Source organism: Pinus tabuliformis, chromosome 5_2, assembly GCF_031772625.1.
Source record: "Pinus tabuliformis cultivar Carrire ecotype Pingquan chromosome 5_2, CPIR1, whole genome shotgun sequence".
Lineage (NCBI taxonomy): Eukaryota > Viridiplantae > Streptophyta > Pinopsida > Pinales > Pinaceae > Pinus > Pinus tabuliformis.
Window position 1 is genome coordinate 158339032 of NC_142306.1, and position 21775 is coordinate 158360806.

General features: G+C 43.0%; 1 protein-coding gene across 5 annotated transcripts in view; it reads left to right on the forward strand.

The window, feature by feature from the left end:
* The window catches only part of LOC149158008 (uncharacterized), a 413335-nt gene that overhangs the window by 27183 nt on the left and 364377 nt on the right, over positions 1–21775 (forward strand). For all 5 annotated transcript variants that reach the window (XM_089436086.1, XM_089436084.1, XM_089436088.1 and 2 more), the window contains exons 5-6: positions 19497–19558; positions 19708–20224. In XM_089436086.1, coding sequence (XP_089292212.1) covers positions 19497–19558; positions 19708–20224 — 579 coding nt within the window. The remainder of the gene's footprint in view (positions 1–19496; positions 19559–19707; positions 20225–21775) is intronic.

A 21775-nucleotide genomic window follows, 5' to 3' on the forward strand; every position in this document is an offset into this window, starting at 1 on the left:
CTATCGTACGGATGTAGCAGTGGCGGTGGCAGAACCATGGGTAGTAGTACAGGATACAACAGTGCAGAGGATGGTAGGCAGTAGGCCTAGCATCAGCACAGGGACCGATGCCGGATGATCAGTGTAATACTCAGTGAGGAGTATTGCTAGAGCACAATCCTCGCTAAGAGGGAGTGTTGATTGGTGGTAGCATCAGATGTGCTTTAGCCACGAAATTTGGTGGAGAGGTTGTGGCACATGTAGCAGTGGCGGTGGCAGAACCATGGGTAGCAGTACAGGATACAACAGTGCAGAGGATGGTGGGCAGTAGGCCTAGCATCAACACAGGGACCGATGCCGGATGATCAGCGTAATACTCAGTGAGGAGTATTGCTAGAGCACAATCTTCGCTAAGAGGGAGTGTTGATTGGTGGTAGCATCAGATGTGCTTTAGCCACGAAATTTGGTGGAGAGGTTGGGGCATATGAGATCTCCAATACCCATAAAGGGTTTGGGCAGATTCTAAACAGTTCAGGAGATTTTAAAATAATTAATATTTTTAATGGAGTCTGTAAGTCTAAACTTAGGTAAAATAAAATATTAATGTGTATTAATATGAAACTGTGTTAGAATGGTCCAAAAGACATGGATCAAGCCAGATCTAATCTTAGCCGTTGATTAGGGACTTAATCTCGGCCGTTGATATGTCAACAGGAAAAGTATAAGAGGAGGCTTGAGTGTCACTTGGAGAATTCACCATAGTGATTAGTGATTCTATTCTCTAGAGCGGGGTTTGCTAAAGGAGATAGAATTAGTGATTGGGAGTTGCAGCTGAGGGGCATTGAGTACAGAGAGACAGAGAGGTAGAGATAGTGCGGGGAGAGCAGTGCAGTAGCCGGGGAGTGACGCAGAGCCAGCCAGGGCTCATGCAAGGCCATGTAGAGGCAGTCGGGAGTTGCGCAGAGCCTCCTAAGGCTGACACAGGGCCTCCTAAGGCTGACGCAGACCCACCCGAGGTGATGCAGGGCCAGCGCTGGGCAGAGAGGGGCTGACGCAGTCCAGAAAAGGCCGACGCTGGGGTTTCTGGGGTAGATTGGTGTTGAGGAGCTGCCAGAAGGATTATCTGGGGTTTCGGCCAGGAGATTTGTCTCAAACTGAGAGGTATTACTGTCAAGGAAATTCTCTGTTGGGTAGGCCAGAGTCGACACCTAGATTGTACTCTGATATTGCTTGATAAGAAAACCCACAAATAGCTGCACCGGTTTTCCCACATTGGGTTTTTCCGAGGACATTGGTCCAAAAATAATGGTGTCATATGGTGTGATTGTTTCTGTTTCCTTTAGTTGTTGATCTCTAATATGTTGAGCATGCACTAGGGTTTATTTTCAGTATTTACATTGTAAATAACTTGTTAAGTAAAATAACAAGTAGGTAGGAATAAATCAGATAAAGTGCATGGAGGGTTTCTAACGTGTCAAACTTAGAAATTCCAACAGAGCACTTCTGATGCTACCAAAAACTAACACAATCCACTATGGTCTGAGATACACTGCATGGAATTTGATGCTACATGGATATACAGATGCTGATTGCGTTGGTAGTGTGGTGGATAGTAAAAGCACGTCTGGGTGTTGCTTCTCATTAAGGTCTGCTTCAATATATTGGATGAGCAGGAAGCAGAAATCGGTTGCTTTAAGCACCGTCGAGGCTGAATACATTGCTGCAAGTATGGCCTGTTGTGAAGTTGTTTGGTTGAGGAAGCTCTTCAGTGAGCTATTTGAGCACGTGCTGGATACCACCGTGATATTCTGCGACAACCATAGTGGGATTCACCTTTCAGAGAATCCCGTGTTCTACGATTGCTCCAAGCACATTGATATCAGGTACAATTTATTTGGGATATGGTATAATGGGGAGCTATAAAGCTCCAACACATCATGATGGATGAGCAGGTCATAGACATTCTCACGAAGCCTTTGGGGAAGGTCAAATTCTTAACCTTCCGAGAGATACTTGGAGTTGTGGAAAAACCCTCCTATGAGGGTCCCATATGAGTTGGACATTGAGCTCTGGGAGCTCCTGGGGGCTTGGGGTACTTCTTGGAGCTATGAGCGACCATAGGGTGAGTGGTTCACCTTCCCCTAGTGGTGCGCTAGATACAGGGTGAGTGGTTCACCTTCCCCTAGTGGTGCGCTAGATACAGGGTGAGTGGTTCACCTTCCCCTGTGATACCCCATGATGGTTGACATGTGTGTAGGGTGAGTGGTTCACCTTCCCCTATGATTGCGGACACATGTATGTAGGGTGAGTGGTTCACCTTCCCCTGTGATACCCCATGATGGTTGACATGTGTATAGGGTGAGTGGTTCACCTTCCCCTTATGATTGTGGGCACATGTATGTAAGGTGAGTGGTTCACCTTCCCCTATGATTGACATATACATAGGATGAATGGTTCACCTTCTCCTATGGCATATGAGCAGGATGAGTGGTTCACCTTCTCCTGCCGATGCCCTAACACACATCCTACCCATGGAGTCTGGGACTCATGGGAAGTACCTCTCATCTGGCCAATGAGTTGGGAAAAGTGGTTAGGGACCATAGCACTACCGATGGACGCATCGTGTATTATCGTACTCCCTATGACTAGGATGCATGGTGTTCAACAACTTGATCTGGGATCAAGGGCTGACCTTTGTGAGTGGAGAGTGGTAAGGTCTTGTGACTCATTCTCGTTCACTTCTTCATTATTACTTCATGTTTCGACAGAGTAAAGCAGAGTAGAGCAAAGCAATGATGACAAAGATGTTACATGATGACAGGATGTCATGTTTGATGACAGATGGTTTGGCAGGTGGAATTCTCCCTAGTTGAGAGGAAGTGTTAAAAGTGGTAGCGAGGGTCAAATTCCACTTTGGGACAAATCATATAATGGAGATGATTATTGCATTGGATTCCTCTTTTCGAGAGGTCCAAGTTTGATATAAAGATCATCTCATTCGGACAAGCAGAAGTGGAATTTTGAATTTATCTCTCTCATGCACGAATTGTCAAGGTCGGCTTCAGTCAAATGTAGGCTTAAGAAGCCCAGTGGTTGTGTCTCTTCACCCTCAATGAATTGTATAAATAGGAGTGACCTCTCTCCTCATTTGGACATCACTCACACACATCATTCTTCTCTCTCTCTTCTCTTGATTGGTTCGTACAGCTTGGGCAACCTCTCTCTCTCTCTCCCACGTGTGGCATAGAAGGATGAAATTTCAAAAGTGAAACTGCAGGCTGAAATTTCAGAGTGCAGACCAGCGTTGACTAGGGGTTGTTTGACTGTCTTTGACTACATTTTTTGTGTGCAAAATTCCGATCTCTTGAGGCCACATTCTCTGGCATAGAAATTGAGGCAATTAAGGTTGTTTGACCTACGGCTCCTCAAGGATCCTGCCCAACTGTAGTCCTTTCAAACTACAGTTCTAGATCTCCTCACCTCCCTCCTGGAGATGCCTGGGCTGTCATGGCGAACTCCTCCTCAATCTTTGCGGCTGCAACCTTCGGATCATGCTTCTCATCTTTGCCCTTCTTCCTGAGAGGACACTATGTTGCATAGTGACCGAATTCACCACACCTGAAGCATTTGATCTTCGAAACATCTTTCTTCTTCTTCCGTTGCTCCTGTTGCCCCTTGGATGCAAGGGCTGCATTCTCTTCCTCCTCCTTGGGCTTCGACCCACTGCTGCTGCTTCCGTCAAGTTTACACTTGACCAAGTCTCTCCTCAGCTCCTCTTGCTTAAGAGCTGCCCACATTCCATCCTAGTCTGGCAAAGTCGCCCTGCCCAGGATGCTTTGGACAAAAACTTGCCACTCCTCAAAAATTGAATTCAGGGCCAGTCTTACCATCTCGGAACCTTGAGGTGTTGACCCCACAACTGCCAGCTCGTCTCGGGTCTCCTGAAGCTTAGTAAGGAACGGATCAATGCGTTCCCCCTTCTGCATCTGCATAGATCTCATCTTTTGCTCCAAGTACATCTTCCGCTGCTCGAAAGATCCTTGATATAGCGTTGACAAGGCATCCCACATCTCCTTGGCAGTGTTTCTGCCAACGATGTGATAGACTCTATGATCCTTCACTCCGTCGAGGATCATTCTCTTGGTCTTCGCCATTTCTCCCTTGTACTCCTTGAGCGGATTTGGACCCGCGGGCTTAGCTACCATGCTGTCGACATAGATCTTGATAAAATGTTCATCCAGAAGGCATGACATCCTTGCCTTCCAGATCACATAGTTGGATGCACCATCCAATCTATCCTGATCTTTCAATCCACTGGCTGCCATCTCTGCCAATCAAAAAAGTCGAATGACCTCCTCTCTCCTGCTGTTGCTCAGCGAATGAGAATTCAAATTCCCTCGCTAGGAATTCTCTGAGGAAGAAATTCCCTCAAGTGTATCTCTTCTTCCTTCTGACGTCTTTCTCCCCGACAACTGCCTGCAGAAAACTATGTCACACTAGAAACTTCTCTTTGCTGGAACTACTACTGTACTGCTCCCTCTGCTGCTGGCAGATTTCGATCTGGAAATCCTACCTCTTTGTCGACTCACTCAGAGAGAGATTTACCACGACAATCTTGCCCTCCTGGCTTGAACTACGCAATCCCTCTGGAGATTCGATTTGCTGCCTACGCAGCACTTCGACCCTCCTCCTCTTCAGCTTTGGGCTCTTCTGGCTCTGTTCTCTTGCTTCACCTGCAACTCCGATACCATGTGAAAGTTTGGATACCCAAATTTCTACGGCAACGACTAATTATGTTTCTTCTATTTGTTAATTTCTGAACACAATTATTTACTGTTTCCTACAGTAAACACCGAAGCTAATACATTGCAGTCTTCACCATTAAATTATAAGTGGAAACAAAAAATTAGGCAAGAAATAAATACACAACACATTACACTGTTATTTTTGGACAAATGTCCCCGGAAAAACCCAATGTGGAAAACCGGTGCAACAACTAAGGGTTTTATTATTATGCAGTAGTAATTTCTGAATACAATCTCTGGATGCCCTCCTGGCTATCCAGTACAAAGAATATCATTGACAGAGAGATAAGTGAGATTACCTCACACTATCACTGGAGATCTGATTGATCCAACCACTGGGTGAACGATCCCTGGCTACCTTTGCGCAGTCACTGCGTCAGCCCAACGTCACAGCCTCTAGGGACTGCGTCACCCCTTTTGCTAATCGATTTGCTGCACAGGAACTTCGATTTTCACCTCTTTGATCTCATACCTCGACTTTTGGCCTCTGAAATCGATTCCTCCAGCAAATTTTCGGACCTCCTCAAGGCTTTGCGCTGCCTTTGCGTGGCCCTGCATCAACCTCTTCTGGCTCTGTGCTGCCTCTCCCGGATCTCTCTTTGCCTCCTCTGCTGAGTATTCCTGGATCAGGAGAAATCTCCAACCAGAACTATCCCTGCCCCTCACTGCAAAAGCTCACTTCGAATTTCTCATCGGCAGTTGCTCTACTTCAGAAATTCGATCTTCTGAACTCTACTCGATGTGTTCTCCAAGTGCCCCTCAAGCCTCTTATATCTTTATGGTGGACAACCAATGGCTCGATTAACTTCTAATCAATGGCTTAGATCATTTTGGCTTGATCCTCGTCTTTTTTTAGAAGTTACACCCATAGTTTAGATTAATACCCATTAATTAATCTAATTTCCTAAGTTTAGACTTAGGGTCCCATTAAAAATAATTAATTATTTTAATAAAACTGTCTCTGGGTGGAATTTCCCAAAACAATTTCTGGGTGTTGGAAAATGCATGTGTCTAAGCCTCCCTGCAAATTTTGAGACTTAGAGCACATCCAACGCTACTAGAAATCAACAAGATGTACACCATAAAGAGAGTCCATAGGGTCTAAGAACATCATAGATGAAGACTTCATAAAGTCTTCAAAAGATTAGCTAAAAATGTCGAAGGAAAAATGATAGTTGCATGGGTACTATTACCACCAAAAAGTGGGCAACCCCCATAGGAGAATTTTTCTCCTTCTTTGGACAACCACCCAGCCAACCAACAATCCTACATTGCTCAGTACATGATGATATCATTTGAATGGGTCAGACATCTCTCACCATCCAACATTCCTCTTGAGTGAAGGTGGGTTATCATTCAACAGGGACTTTAACCATTTTGCAGTGATGTGATTTTACTTAATGTTTGCGGCATTCTAACATGGATTAAGGGGTGATTTGGATGATTGACTAATCTTGACTGTAAACTTGTTCTCTCATTTTACTAGGGTGGTTAGTTTTTGATTCTAGTCCAGTGTGATCTCGTTTGAGGCCTTAGGGTTATAGGAGGGGCAGTGCTTGTTGGAAACACTGAGAGGGGGCTGAATCAATATTTCTTATCAATTAGTATATTTTTAACTTCACAGAGCATTAATTGTTATTAGCATCAGATAAATATAAACATTCATCAACACCATTCAACAATGCATAATAATAAAGATAGTAGACACAGATTTTTAGGTGGAAACCCCTCCGAGACAAAAACCACCAAATGCTTCTTAATATTTGTCTTTCAATAAAATTTACATCAATGTTTTCAGCTCTAACTGAAGGAGGCTCCAATCCCTTGATTTACATGCTCCAACTTGAAGGACGCTCCAACGCCCCAGTTTATAGGCTCCAACTTGAAGGATGCTCCAACACCTTGTTTACCAGTTGCAACTGGATGGACGCTCCAACGCCCTGCTCAGGCTCCAACCTGCCCTAACACCACCCTGCCGCTCTGAAGTGTTCTCAGGTTCCAACCTAAAGGAGACTCCACTCTCCTGCCTTGCACCACCTTGCCACCCTGATTAGCTGACGAACCACATTTCACAATTTTCAGACTGGATCCACCTGTGCACAATGTCAATACTGTAATACAAGAAACTGTCAATCAATTTTGCCTCTGCTTGATCTGCACATCAAACACTAGCTGTCAATGCTAACACAGTACTTCAACTTCTGCTGCTGAAACCCTAGCTTCACAACTGTAATCAACACTGCTTGTCGTGTAGATATATCTGTTAATAACCCTAGCAATATTATGTCCAATCCACTAATACAATGATCTGCACTATATCTGCTCTGGCATCAAAATCCTGTAATACTACAGCTGTTAACAATGTTGACCAGTGCCCACGAGCACAACCCTAGATGCCACCAATCTGACCTATGCCCAACTGTAGGTTGTATCCTTGACAAGCTTGGGATCATAGGATGTCAAACCATTATGCTACAACAAAACCCTAGCTGCTCATACCAGCATCATCAACTACTGTAGTGTACTTATAGTGATGTACTCTTCATGCAAATAGATCAAGCCTGGAACTTGTTGTCAATATGTCATCAAACTTTCGCTCTGTTATATGCATCTAATGAAGTCTGAGCTGCCAATGCACTTCAGATACACAATGATGTAACCCTTACTGTGAAACCCTTATTGCTGGAGAATGATGTATTTCTGAAACTCTTACTGTCAAACTTTCTTCAGCTGAGCAATGTCTCAAAATTTCTTTGAGCACTGATGTAAACACAGTTACTGCTGCTACAGAACACCTGAACCTTACTGCTGCAAAACACAATGATGAGATCGCTGCAAAATTTAATTGCATGAAGCCCAGACTAGTACAAATCTCAATGGTTTGCGAATCTGAAACCCTAACTACAAAACCATACTGCTGCAAACAGATATGATGATGAAACCCTGATGCTGCAAACTGATAACACAACCTTTATTCCAGACTTCTTCAATAATTGCAAAATGGTGACAAAGCATAAGTAATCAATACTGTCTTCTTACTTGCTGAAGAGAATGTTGTTATACTATACCTCTGTCCCCTTTTAACTTAGAGAACCTTGTTCGTTGATGGCATTAAGGATTAGGGTATTTATTTAGTTTATCATCAAACAAGGAGGACAGTACAGGCAAATCCAAATGTTCAGCTTATAGCTCCAAGATCTTCAAAACAGTAAACAAAATAATTTCAAACTTGGGTAAATGTACCTTCGCTGATTCTTTTAAAGTCTTTAAGTCTGGTTTTGTCGCAGGATGCCTCTTCCACTGATTGCATTAAGTTTGTAAAACAAAACAAGCCCTAACAGGACAGGAAGCTTTCAAGGATTATGATGCAGAGCAGTAAGAGACTTTGCAACAAATATTGATGATATGCTTCCATCCACCACAGGAGTAACAAGTCTCAGATTTAAAATGTGTTTTGGACTTGCTCAGTTTGACGCATAGAAGTCTCCCCTATATAACAACCAAATCAGGAAACGACGCACAGGGAGCATAGATGTGTGTAATCAGAAGTCTACCGCAGAGTCACAAGAAAAATATACGTTGTCTCTAAGTAAAGATTGGACTGCTAATTTTAATGTACAGAGATCTGCTCTAGTTAAAGGCCGAAACATATCACAAAAACGTGAGTGCGTGTGCCCCAGAAGACTACAATAACCAGCGAGATCAGGTCAGTAGATGATCGTAGGCATAACAGAGTTTAGCCGAGCACAATGCAAGTTTCAGCCTCTGCTCCAGTGCGAATTCACACCCTCAGAAAATGCGAGCCGTGACACGTCCCTTTAGTGCAATGTTAGAGCATATCCTGTAAACCCAATACTCAAACAAAACGCTTCAAATCTGGCCTCCTTGTGAGATTCTATACATGTTAAAATTGGCAACTAGGGCCAAATTCCATGTGGGTCATCTTATTAATGGCAGCTGATCTTTTTCTTGGATCCCTCTCATCGAGAGGTGTAAGATTGATCTAAAGATCATCCGATTCCGATAAGTATTCATGGAGATATGAATTTATTTGTGTTATGGGACAATTTGTCAAGGTCGGCCAGCGACCAAATAAACCCCACATGTGCTCAACGTTTTAGTATAAATAGAGGTGCTTTGAAAGCCATTTGGACACATACTTGGGATTTCTTCCTCTCTACTTGTCTTTGGGTTTTAGTAGGAGGAGAGATCCTAAGGGATAACACTACCCTAATGGAGAAAGGTTCTACGCTATCTAGAGGGAGTGCCCTAGGCTCTACGCTGCCCTAATGAAGAAGCCCTAATCAGCCTTAACGCAGTCATGGAGGAGACTACTATAGCGCAGCAAGGAGAAGTTCTAAACTGCCCTCAATGCTGGTCTAGAAGAGACCTAAGCTGCTGTCCTAAAGAAGAGACCTAGCCCTAGCCATAGATCTAAATGGAGCCACAAACAAGCCCTAGCCACAGTCATGATAAAAGCCCTAGCTGCAGGTGGAAAGGAGACTCAGCCGCAAATGGAGGAGAGCTCTAGCAGCAGTTAAGGTAGAGGTCTGGCCGTGTATAAAGGAGGCCTAAATCCGCAGTTAGAGGAGGCCTAAGTCCGCAGTAAAGAGAGGCCAGATTCATAGCAATTGAGGAGACCTATACGCAGCTAGAAAAGGAGACCTAGCCACGTAAGAAGGACCCTATATGTGCTGTAGGTGACAGCATGGAATCTATGTGTGCTGTAGGTGACAGCATGGAAATCTATGTGTGCTGTAGGTGTTACAGTGGGACAGCAGTATAGCTGTACATGGAGCAGCAAGGTACATCATGTTTAGATGGGTCAGCTAGTGCATAGAGCAGCAAGGTACAGCATGTCTAGATGGGACATCTAGTACATGGAGCAACAAGGTACAACATGTCTAGATGGGACAGCTAGTACAAGGAGCAGCAAAGTATAGCATGTAAAAATGCAAAGATGCATAGACAGCAAGGCTAAATAGTGCTGCAAAATTGCATGGACAGCAAGGCTAAATAGTGCTGTAAAGATGCATGGACAACACTGCTAAATAGTGCTTGCAAAGATGCATGGACAGCAAGGCTAAATAGTGCTGCAACGATGCATGGACAGCAAGGCTACATAGTGCTGCAAAGTCACATGGGACAGCAGCAAAGGTATAGCAAGTTGTAAGGGGACAACAACAAGGTATAGCATGACTGGTAGGGCCAGCAGCAAGCATGGACAACGCAATGACGGGACAGCAGTGATATATTGCAGCAATGTTTAATGGGACAGTTGTAAGATGTTGGGACAGCAGTATGATGAGACAAAACAATATTGGGACAACAAGCATGGACAACAGCAAGCACAGACAACAGTGGCAAACATGGTGGTGCAAGCACATGAGACATGCTGTATGGCACATGGGACAACAGTGCAGCATAAGGTGCAACAGTCATGAGGTCCAACAATGTGATGATGGGTGCAGCATGGTGAGGTGCAGCATGATGTCGAGATGCAGCACAATGATAGGTGAAGGAGTCACCTTGGAGAATCAGTTGAAGCAACATGTCTTCAATTGATCCCATGTAGAGATGATCTATTCTCTTATCTAAAAAGTCTAAGTGTTGACTTCTGTTGTAAATGTATTATCCCTTTCTCTCTCTCTCTGCTGAACTATTGAAGAACATATAAGAAGAATTGATCAAAGGTTTCCCCACATTGGGGTTTGTCCCTGGCTAGCGCCACATCTTGTGTCCTCTTGTCTTGGCTTGTCTTCTACGATTTATATTTATGTTCTATCTGTAGTTTACTTTAATGTTGATGTGATTGCTAATCTGGAAAAGATACTGAGCTAACTGTGAAAATTGAAATAAATTGCTCTCAGCATAGAACATACCTAAAATTAACATGGTATCAGAGGCGAGGTGAAGAGAAAGCCCAAGCAAGAGTGAAAGAGCAATCATCTACAAAAGGCTCAATTGATTCCTCATCCCTCTCCAAATTCACCAAGGGTGAAGTCGAAGTAGAGAATATTATCAGAATGGTGCAGCGGAAGCTTCTGATGGCCTACCTAAAGATCACTTCAATGGGAAGTCCAGATCTAAGGGTGGAAGGACAGACAGATGCCTTGTTTATAATAAGTTCGGCCATTATGCCAAGGAGTGTCCAAGGTAGGGACACATCACTTGATGATGATAACACTCATTCCAGGGACATCTTCAATGATCAAGGGAATGACAGGTAATGCAGGTCATCAAGGAAACGACTGACTCTTCAAGAAAGCAAGGAACCCCAGGTATGAAGAATCAAATATTGTTTCTGATAAGATAAAGAAGCGTTATCTTGTATTGGCCCTCTCCTTCAGACTCTTTGGGAATCTGGCTTATTGATTGTAGTGCTTCAAGGCACTTCATCGGATAGAAGGGTGCTCTTTCTAATTTGGTAGAGATGGAAACTATTGTGGGATTATACTTGGAGTCGATGCCACCTATCCCGGAAAGGGTGTAGGGAATGTTAACCCCCAATTGATTGAGGGTAACTCGATTCATTTACGAGAATCTCTTTTGTGTACCTGATCGCAAGAAGAACCTGCTGGCCATTTTGGAAATGGAAGTCAAAGGTTTCAGGGTGGCATTCATCGATGGAAAGGTATGTGTTTGAAAGTAGAATTTTCAAAGATGCTGTTACTCATGGGTTCAGGGTTGGTAATTTGTATCAAGTTGTAGGAAGTCCATTGGGGACCATGTCAATTGACATATCTCATCTATAACATCGGAGGTTTACTTATGGGGCCCTACCCGATATGAGTCAGATGGTGACAGGGATGCCTGAATTCAAGAAAAGCATGAAGGTACATGTCTGAGATGTGCCGAAGGAAAATCCTACAAGGGGACCATTCCCCTCATGTAGCAAGTCCACAGGTTTGGAACAACCCAAGGGGTTTGAGATTCATAATCGGGAATCTCATGTATGCAGGTGGAAGAAAGCCCTCTATGGCTTGAAGCAAAACACCTCGGGCATAGTATGAGAGGATTGATAGCTGTCTGATGAAGCTGAGATTCACTAGGAGTGAAGCCAATCCAAACCATTGCTCGAAGGTTGTGGATGATAGACCTCTCATACCGGCTCCTTCTAAGGACGATCTATTTTTGACAGGTGCAGACCCTCTCATTTGCAGAAATAAGAGGGAGTTGGATTCTGGATGTGGAATGGTAAACTGCAAGCCCGTGACTACCTCGAGGATCTTAACTTTCAAAAGTTATATGGTAGTGATGTTGGACCAGATTTGGGAAATGCCTCTGAGTTTCATAAACTCATTCGCGTTGATGTTCTTGGTGAACTTCTGTTCAATCATATGATTTGCAGTTAGCATGATGAGCTCATATATGGTTGAGCCTCACTGGATTGGTGCCAAGAATCTTCTGAGATATCTTCGGGGCACAATCTCTCATGGATTGAGATACACTGTCGGAAATATGAAGCTGCATGATTATTTGAATGCTGACTAGGTAGGCAGTGTGGAGGATCTCAAGAGCACTTCTGAGTGCTGATTCTCTTTGGGTTCTGCTCGATATCCTGGATGAGCAGGAAGCAGAAGACGGTTGCTTTGAGCACCACTGAGACTGAATACATAGCTACGAGTATGACCTCATGTGAAGCTGCCTGGTTGCAGGAGCTCTTCAGTGAGCTGTTTGTACACATGATGGATACCACCGTGATCCTCTGTGTCAACCAGGGGGGGATTCTATTGTTGAGGAATCCTGTATTCTATGATTGCTCCAGCAGATAGACATCAGATACTACCTTATCAGGGATATGGTACGTCGATGAGCGAGGAGGCTCCATCGCATTAAGACTGATGTACAGGTCGCAGACATTCTGTCAAAGCCTCGGGGAAAGGTCAAATTTGTGACTTTCCCAAATGACTTGGAGTCGTTGAGAGACCCTCTTATGAGGGTCCTGCATGTTGCATGCATTGAGCTTTGGGAGCTCCAGGGGGCTTGGGGTACTTACTGGAGCAACACGTGACCATAGGGCGACTCATCCTCCCCTAATGGTGCGCTGTGTACAGGGTGAATGGCTCAGCCTTGCCCTATGATACCCCAAGGCGACTTAGGGACAGGATGATTAGTTCTCCTGTTGAGGCATCCTACCCATGCAGTCTGGGACTCATGGGAAGTACCTCTCATCTGATCAATGAGTAGGGGACTGGGGTTAGGGACCATAGTAGTACTATTGATGGACGCATCGTTGTATCCACCGTACTCCCTATGCTAGGATGACCTCCATTGATCTAGGATCAATGAAACTGATCTGTGATCAGTATGAGTGGTTTGAGACACTCTCTTGTGATATTGATCTGGGATCAATAAAACTGACTTCGGGTCAGTAGAGAATGGTATGAGACATTCTCGATCAATTCTTCTTTTTCATGGTTCAGCAGAGCAGAGTAGAGCTCAGCAGAGCAGAGTAGAGCAAAGCTTAGCAGAGCAGAGCAGTGTAGGGCATTGATGGCAGAGACAATACAGTCGGACATATGGATCAGCGGATGGAGTTTTTCCTAGTTGAGAGGGAGTGTTAAAATTGGCAACTACGGCCAAACTCCATGTGGGTCATCTTATTAATGGCAAGTGATATTTTTCTTGGATCCCTCTCATCGAGAGGTGTAGGATTGATCTAAAGATCATTCAATTTCGATAAGTATTCATGGAGATATGAATTTATTTGTGTTATGGGACAATTCATCAAGGTCGGCCAACAACCAAATAAACCCCACATGTGCTCAACGTTTTAGTATAAATAGAGGTGTCTTGAAAGTCATTTGGACACACACTTGGAATCTCTTCCTCTCTACTTGTCTTTGGGTTTTATTAGGAGGAGAGATCCTAAGGGATAACGCTGCCCTAATGGAGAAAGGTTTTACGCTATCTAGAGGGAGTGCCCAAGGCTCTACACTGCCCTAATGAAGAAGCCCTAATCAGCCTTAACACAGTCATGGAGGAGACTACTATAGCGCAGCAAGGAGAAGTTCTAAACTTCCCTCAACGATGGTGTAGAAGAGACCTAAGCTGCTATCCTAAAGAAGAGACCTAGCCCTAGCTACAGATCTAAATGGAGCCACAAACAAGCCCTAGCTGCAGGTGGAAAGGAGACTCAGCCGCAAATGGAGGAGAGCTCTAGTAGCAGTTAAGGTAGTGGTTTGGCCGCATATAAAGGAGGCCTAAATCTGTAGTTAGAGGAGGCCTAAGTCCGGAGTACAGAGAGGCTAGATTCATAGCAATTGAGGAGACCTATATGCAGCTAGAAAAGGAGACCTAGCCACGTAAGAAGGACCCTATATGTGCTGTAGGTGACAACATGGAATCTATGTGTGCTGTAGGTGACAGCATGGAAATCTATGTGTGCTGTAGGTGTTACAGTGGGGCAACAGTATAGCTGTACATGGAGCAATAAGGTACATGTCTAGATGGGACAGCTAGTGCATAGAGCAACAAGGTACAACATGTCTAGATGGGACAGCTGGTACATGGAGCAGCAAGGTACAACATGTCTAGATGGGACAGCTAGTACATGGAGCAACAAGGTACAACATGTAAAGATGCATGGATAGCAAGGCTAAATAGTGCTGCAAAGATGCATGGACAACAAGGCTAAATAGTGCTGTAAAGATGCATGGACAACAAGGCTAAATAGTGCTGCAAAGATGCATGGACAACAAGGCTAAATAGTGCTGCAAAGATGCATGGACAACAAGGCTAAATAGTGTTGCAAAGATGCATGGACAACAAGGCTACATAGTGCTGCAAAGTCACATGGGACAACAACAAAGGTATAGCAAGTTGTAAGGGGACAACGACAAGGTATAGCATGACTGGTAGGGCCAGCAGCAAGCATGGACAACACAATGATGGGACAACAATGATATAGTGCAGCAATGTTTAATGGGACAACTGTAAGATGTTGGGACAACAGTATGATGAGACAGAACAATATTGGGACAACAAGCATGGACAACAACAAGCACAGATAACAGTGGCAAGCATGGTGCTGCAAGCACATGAGACATGCTGTATGGCACATGGGACAACAGTGCAGCATAAGGTGCAACAGTCATGAGGTCCAGCAATGTGATGATGGGTGCAACATGGTGCAACACGGTGAGGTGCAACATGATGTCGAGATGCAACACAATGATAGGTGAAGGAGTCACCTTGGAGAATCAGTTGAAGCAACATGTCTTCAACAGATCTCATGTAGAGATGATCTATTCTCTTATCTAGAAAGTCTAAGTGTTGACTTCTGTTGTAAATGTAGTATCTCTCTCTCTCTCTCTCTCTGTTGAACTATTGAAGAACATATAAGAAGAATTGATCAAGGGTTTCCCCACATTGGGGTTTGTCCATGGCTAGCGCGACATCTTGTGTCCTCTTGTCTTGGCTTGTCTTCTGCGATTTATGTTTATGTTCTATCTGTAGTTTACTTTAATGTTGATGTGATTGCTAATCTGGAAAAGATATTGAGCTAACTGAGAAAATTGAAATAAATTGCTCTAAGCATAGAACATACCTAAAATTAACAATACACCACAGATTAGCTGTAATTTCAGAGAAATAATGCGAGCCTGTTTACACCTCGTTTGGAGAGCAAGGGTACTGTATTTATAGAGGTCGTAAGTGCCTCTTGGAGAGTAGGCTGACATAAAAAATTTAAATTTTCTTCAATTTTCTGCACCTTAGACCAACTTGATCAATCTTGAAAATAGCTCAAAACTGAAATACTTGAGGTCGACTTGTATTAGAAGAAAGGCATGCTTTTGAATTTTTAAAACTTTCCCTCTAATAATTAATCTTAATTTTCCTTTTGTCCTTTGACCATGGAAAAATCATATTAACCTTCTTTATTTTATTTCCTTTTGACCTTTGACCATGGAGAAATTATATTAGACCTCTTTATTTAATGTGCCCTAGGCCAACCTCTAATGTCATGCCACATCATCATGGTGTTGGGGTTTTAGCTTACAAATGGGTGCTTCATCTTCAAACAGGCATAACTCCCAAATCGTGAAGGCTTTCATGGCATGCAACATACCATCGGAATCGACCTGACGAGGAGCATCTAATAAGGATGATCTTGAGATCAAATTCACTTAGCTTCATCCCTTAAAAAGCCTCAACAATCGTTGGGCTACTGGGGTTTCTAGCCATCCTTTCGTTGGAGATTCCAACTAATGTGATCCTGACAAATATTAAGAGCATTCATTGACGAATGTTGACATCAATGATGTTAGAAAATGTAACTAGTTTCGGTCTTCATGTTGATTTGGGGTAGCATCGGATGTGATCTAGCCACGAAAATTGTTGGAGAGGCTAAAGCACATGAGATCTCCAAGACCCAGAAATGGTTTGGGCAGATTCTTAACGGTTTGGGAGATATTAAAATAATTAATATTTTTAATGGAGTTCCCAAGTCTAAACTTAGGGAAAAGCAAATATTAATGGGTATTAATATAAAACTGGGTTAGAATGTTCCAAAAGTCATGGATCAAGCCAAATCTAATCTTAGCCGTTGATTAGAGATTTATTCTCGGTCGTTGATGGACCAACGAGAAAAGTATAAGAGGAGGCTTGAGGGTCAGTTGGAGAACACATCGGAGTGATCAGTCATTCTATTCTCTAGAGCGGGGTTTGCTAAGAGAGATAGAATCAGTGATCAACAGTGAGGGGTAGTGAATACATAGCAGAGAGGCAGAGTTGGTACCAGAGAGATAGCGTAGAGCCCAAAGAGATTGATGCAAAGGCAACTGGGTGCTATGCAGAGGTAGCCAGGAGTTGCGCAAAGCCAGAGAGGCCCAGTGTGTGAGACAAAAAGGCTCCAAAGGCTGACGCTCGGCCAGATAGGCTGACGCTGGGCCAGATAGGCTAATGTTGGGCCAGAGAGGCTGACGCAGGCCCTAGAGGCAGCGCTAGGAGATTTTCGTGGGACAACTTGTTGGATAGGGTGACGCAGAGCAGCGGAAGCTGTATTGTTGCTGTGGGATCGTTCATCTGGTGATTTAGCCGGAATATTTGTCTCTGATTGAGAGGTACTACTGCCGAGGGCAGTCTCTGTTGGGTGAGCCATTTTTGGCACACTGGTTGTATTCTGGAACTGCATAATAATAAAACCCTTTGAATAGTTGCACCCGTTTTCCCGCATTGCGTTTTTCCAGGGACATTAGTCCAAAAACAACGATGTCACTTGTGTGCTTGTCTCTTTCAGTTGATGATCTGTATGTGTTGATACCGTACTTGTATTTATTTTTCAGTATTTACATGGTAAATAACTTGTTAAGTAACTGAACAAGTAGGAAGAAATAAATCAGATAGTACAAGAAGACTTTCCAACAAATAGACTTAGAAATTCCAACATGGTATCAGAGCGTGGTTGCAGATCACAGGATAATTGAAGGCATCAGCTGAGCAAAGCAGCAGTAGCGGAAACAACTGTCCCGAGTGACAAAAGCTGTTCCTAGCAGAAAGAAACAAGGAAGGGGTGACGCAGAGAGCCTGTGTCATCAGTTCAAGCCAGGAGAAGTATCAGCGCTGAGGCAAAGAGGAGCAGACTTGACCTACGCAACGCCCGACCATCTTTCTCAGTCAAGAAGGATCGATGCTGTGGCCAGGAGGTGCAGATTTTGCTGGTGCTGGGATTGCGCAGAGCCTAGAGGCTCAGACCTTCAGATTGTTGAGGCATAGGAGGCTGTGGGTGAGTTGCGGAGCGAAGCTGGTGGGGTACTGTGGTCAGAACAGTACCTAACAGGGCAAGACCAAGGAGGAGGGAGTTGCTACCGAGGATTTCTAGCCAAGAAATCTGGATCAGTGGTGTAGTTGCACAAACGATCAGAGTGGGGCATCTCGACATTGGCAGAGGGATTTCCAGAAGGGAAATCGAGGCTCAGAGGGAGTCAAACCGAGAACTTCCAGACAGGAAGTTGAGAGACTCAGCAGGAGTCGATCAGAGGACTTCTAGGAGGGAAGTAGAGAGACTCGAAAGAGGAGCAACGATATTTGATCCTATGTTCAATGACATTGGAGGAGCATTGTCATTGTTAGAAGGCAGAGTGTTGGAGCTGAAGTATACAAGCGAATCTGAAGGTGCAGACTTTCTTCTGAGCAGCTGAAGGCAGAGGCTTTGGACCAGCAGTATTCTCTGCATGTATAGGTGGCAAAGGACTTGCCAGGTGTTCAAGACAAGTGGACTGAAAGGGCTGGTGTAAGCGCTTCTTCAGCAAGTAAGTCAAGTTTGTTCTTGTTCTTGGGCAGATTGATAGTCAAGTGTTGTTGACATCAAGCCCTAGTTTTCCTTGTATCAGGGCTAATTGTAAGGGCCATGATCCCTGGTACGGGAGCCCTATGTTTGTTGTATTAAAATTGTAATACAAGCAAGTTTTGGGTTTGTAAATCTATTGTGTACTTCATTGATTCACCGCTGTACATTTTCCGCTGTGCAAAGTGCTTGAAGTTGTGGTATTTCAGAGTGTTTGTGATTGTGTTTTAGACATAGACCTGATTCTGGAGTGCCTAGGAAAAATCAACATCTTCGCTGTTCTATTGTATAGGACTCAGGAATGCCCTTTAACCTCCTATCTCTATCTTTTGGGTGTTGACGTTTTGGGCTACTTGTTGAAGCTGCTAGACTACCAGAGTGGATTAGAGGGGTTAGTCTCAAGGGTGAAATTGAAATTTTAAATTCGATTTCATTGTCACAAATCAATTTTATTTTGAGATTGACAATTTGACTGGTGCTTTTCCCCAAAATGGTACAATGGAACAAGAATAAAGATGCTTTCATAATTGCAAGAACTTTAATGTTTTTTGTTCAATTTCAGGTAAACCTACAGTTGAATTTGTATACATAGGTACTAGTTGGTGATAGAAACAATGTTCCACAGGGTGTGTCCTCTACACTCCCCATGCTTCTCGAATTTGGGGACTTCATTGGGAATGTCCCTTGTATGTCCCCAATACTTTGGGACTCTATTAGCCATGTCCCTTGTAGAAATGGTTCACGCCACCACCTCCGTTGCCTTGCCTTTCTTTTCTATGTATCCCTCCCAAATCCTACAACATGCTAGTTTAAGACATTAAGAAGGTTGAAGTTAGAACTTTGTGAACGACAAGCTTTAAAGGCAGAAAATAGTAGACAAGATAGACCTTTTACCATACTCTAAGTTCCCTTTAGGTCCAGCACGAATTATTTCAGTGAAACTAGGAAAAACAGAAGGTTCAGTCTTTTTTATTTCTTTGGCTGGATAAGTTACAATAACAGTTGATTTTTACTTGTGGTTGGCTGTCTTCGCATTCCCATGGGATGATGGCTTATATATTTAATATTTGGGGTGAGATCCCCTACTTTGGGAGCCTTGATGCTCCCTTTTGGGTCTTCTCTCCACACATTCTCAAGACACTGCACGCGCACATCCCTGCATCCCTGCCTCCCTGCGTCCCTGTGTCCCTGAAACTTGGTGGAATATTAGATAAGTTATATTGCTGTTAATTCTAAAATATCTTAGATGCTATTTATTTTCTTTCTCCAAGTAGTTTAGACATTGATTTCATGAATGATTGCATCCAATGTACTACTGCATGTCTAAGGGTATTGCAACTTTTTCCAGTTGCCAAACAATGGGTTTTGACTTCTGTTGTGATTGTGGCAATCTTATGATTAATTTTTGACCCCTTTTGCAGTGGCAGTATCTCAATGCATCCTGAAGGTTTCCTAACTTACGTGCATGGTGGGATTCTTGCAGGTGAGCCTTTTCACATTATTCAATTTTATTATTGCTAGTAAACTGTGGTGATTCCATCCGTGGTAAACATTTTTTTCATGATTTAAAGAAGTGTGGGATGCACTTAAAACCTCGGTTGTTCTCATTATCTACTTTTGTTGGGAATGCAGACGAAATGGGTTTAGGGAAAACAGTTGAGCTTCTTGCCTGCATCTTGGCACACCCTCGGAGATCAGATCAATCAGATTTTGTTCATGGCAAAGTGAATCCAGCGGAAAATGGGCACCGTTCTTTAAAAAGACGAAAATTGGAACGAGTTGACTGTGTATGTGGGGCTGTCACTGAAAGCAAGTATTCTGGTCTTTGGGTTCAGTGTGATGTATGTGATGCTTGGCAACATGCAGATTGTGTTAGATTTGAAACAAATGGAAAATCTGATGCAAAAGGAATAGATGAAAGTGCTTCTGATTTTGAAATTGAGATTAGAAGCAACAAAGCCACTAGAAAGAAGAGGAGGAAAAGTTTAGTAATGGAAGGCAGTGCTGATGTCATCAAGACTGAGAAAAACTTTGTTTGTCAGACTTGCTCAGAGTTGATTCAAATTTCAGACTGTGAACTGGTTTCTTGTGCAACTCTTATTGTTTGTCCAGCACCAATATTGCAACAATGGCAGAATGAAATTGCTCGGTAGGAAACCTGATACTTCAGTAAAGTTCTGGTGCTTATTTCTCTCAACCAGATTTTGTTATTGAGAAAATTTATAGAATTATGAATATCTGTTAAGTGAAGAGAGAATTTGATAAAATTTAAGATATATGCAATTGAGTGTAATTAGATATTGCCCATAGAACTCCTAAAAGTTTAAACATCTAATTGTTTACCATCATAGTTATGCTATATCTAGTTATTTCAACTTATGGGAATGGCATGGCATGATAGCACATTAGATCAGTGCTGCTCTTGATAAGGAATCTATCTGTCCTCTACCTTCTAGAGTCTTTTGTCCTAAGTCCCATGTTTCTGCTTTTAATAAAGAATCTATCTGGCATCTACCTTTCTTCTAGACCTTTTTGTCTGAAGCCCCAAGTGGCTGGAATAATCTAAAACATATTGTAGTCCAAATTATTGTATATCCAGGATTATCCCAACTCTTCTTGTTATCCTTATCTAAATATCCCCTTCCATAAGATGGGATCATCCTCCCATTATTTTATTGCATTATCCTCTAAAAGCTAGTGGCACTTATCATATTACCGTCCCAACTATCTAGTCTGCCTTAACCCCTGCAATTCTTTATCATTCAATTCGAGTTGCTTTATTCCTATTATGCTTTAATGTACCTGGCTATCATCCTTGCCTTAATCAGTGGTGTTCTTTCAAGTCACGGCGTGGTTTTCCCCTAATGGGTTCTCTGTGGTTTCTTGTTCTCTCATTAAAGTTATAATATGCTCCAGAGACTCAGATATCCTCTTGGATTGGCTCTGTTTCTCTCTGTTTATTATTTTTCCATTTGCATGAATTTAAACATGCTGTATCTCTTGAAGTTACAGTTGAGAGTCGAGACCAATGCGGAAGTATGACAAATGTCATAATGGTTCCTTGCGGGATACTCTTGGTATTTCATTTTATATTTTTGTCTTAAAATAACTACATACAAAGAGTTTGACCCTGGTGGAAATGAATTACACATCATTGAGGGTAACTTGCCAGCCACCCATTATTGTGCAGGATATCTGGTTGATTGAGATTCCTGAGTAGTCAGAATCTTTAGACTTCTCCTGGGAGGCTTTAGTAGTTAATGAGAAAGGTGAAATTATGATAATTTTGGCTGTATATCTTTTAGCTATGTTTTCTACTCTACAGATGTACCAGATTTTGCTTTCTATTTTTAGGGTTTGTACTTAAAGATGCATTAATCACTCCCATGAGTTCATTGTATCTAAATGAACTTTTGCCATTCATGGACATTGATATACTTTCCTTCTAAAACAATACATGCTAGTTACATGTATGGCAATCTGGAAACTAGCTTTTTCTCTGACAAAAAGGAACTTAGCCCATGAGAAAAAAAACTTTCTTTCCCAGGAGTTTGGGTAATACTATCACTGTGCCCTAGCACCTGCAGCCAATTGTTATACCTTCCTCTTTGATATTTAGCTGTATTTCTTTTAATCATTGCCAATGCATCTGCCTCGAGGAACCTTTATTAATTTAAGAATGTGCACCAGAGGTGGTGAG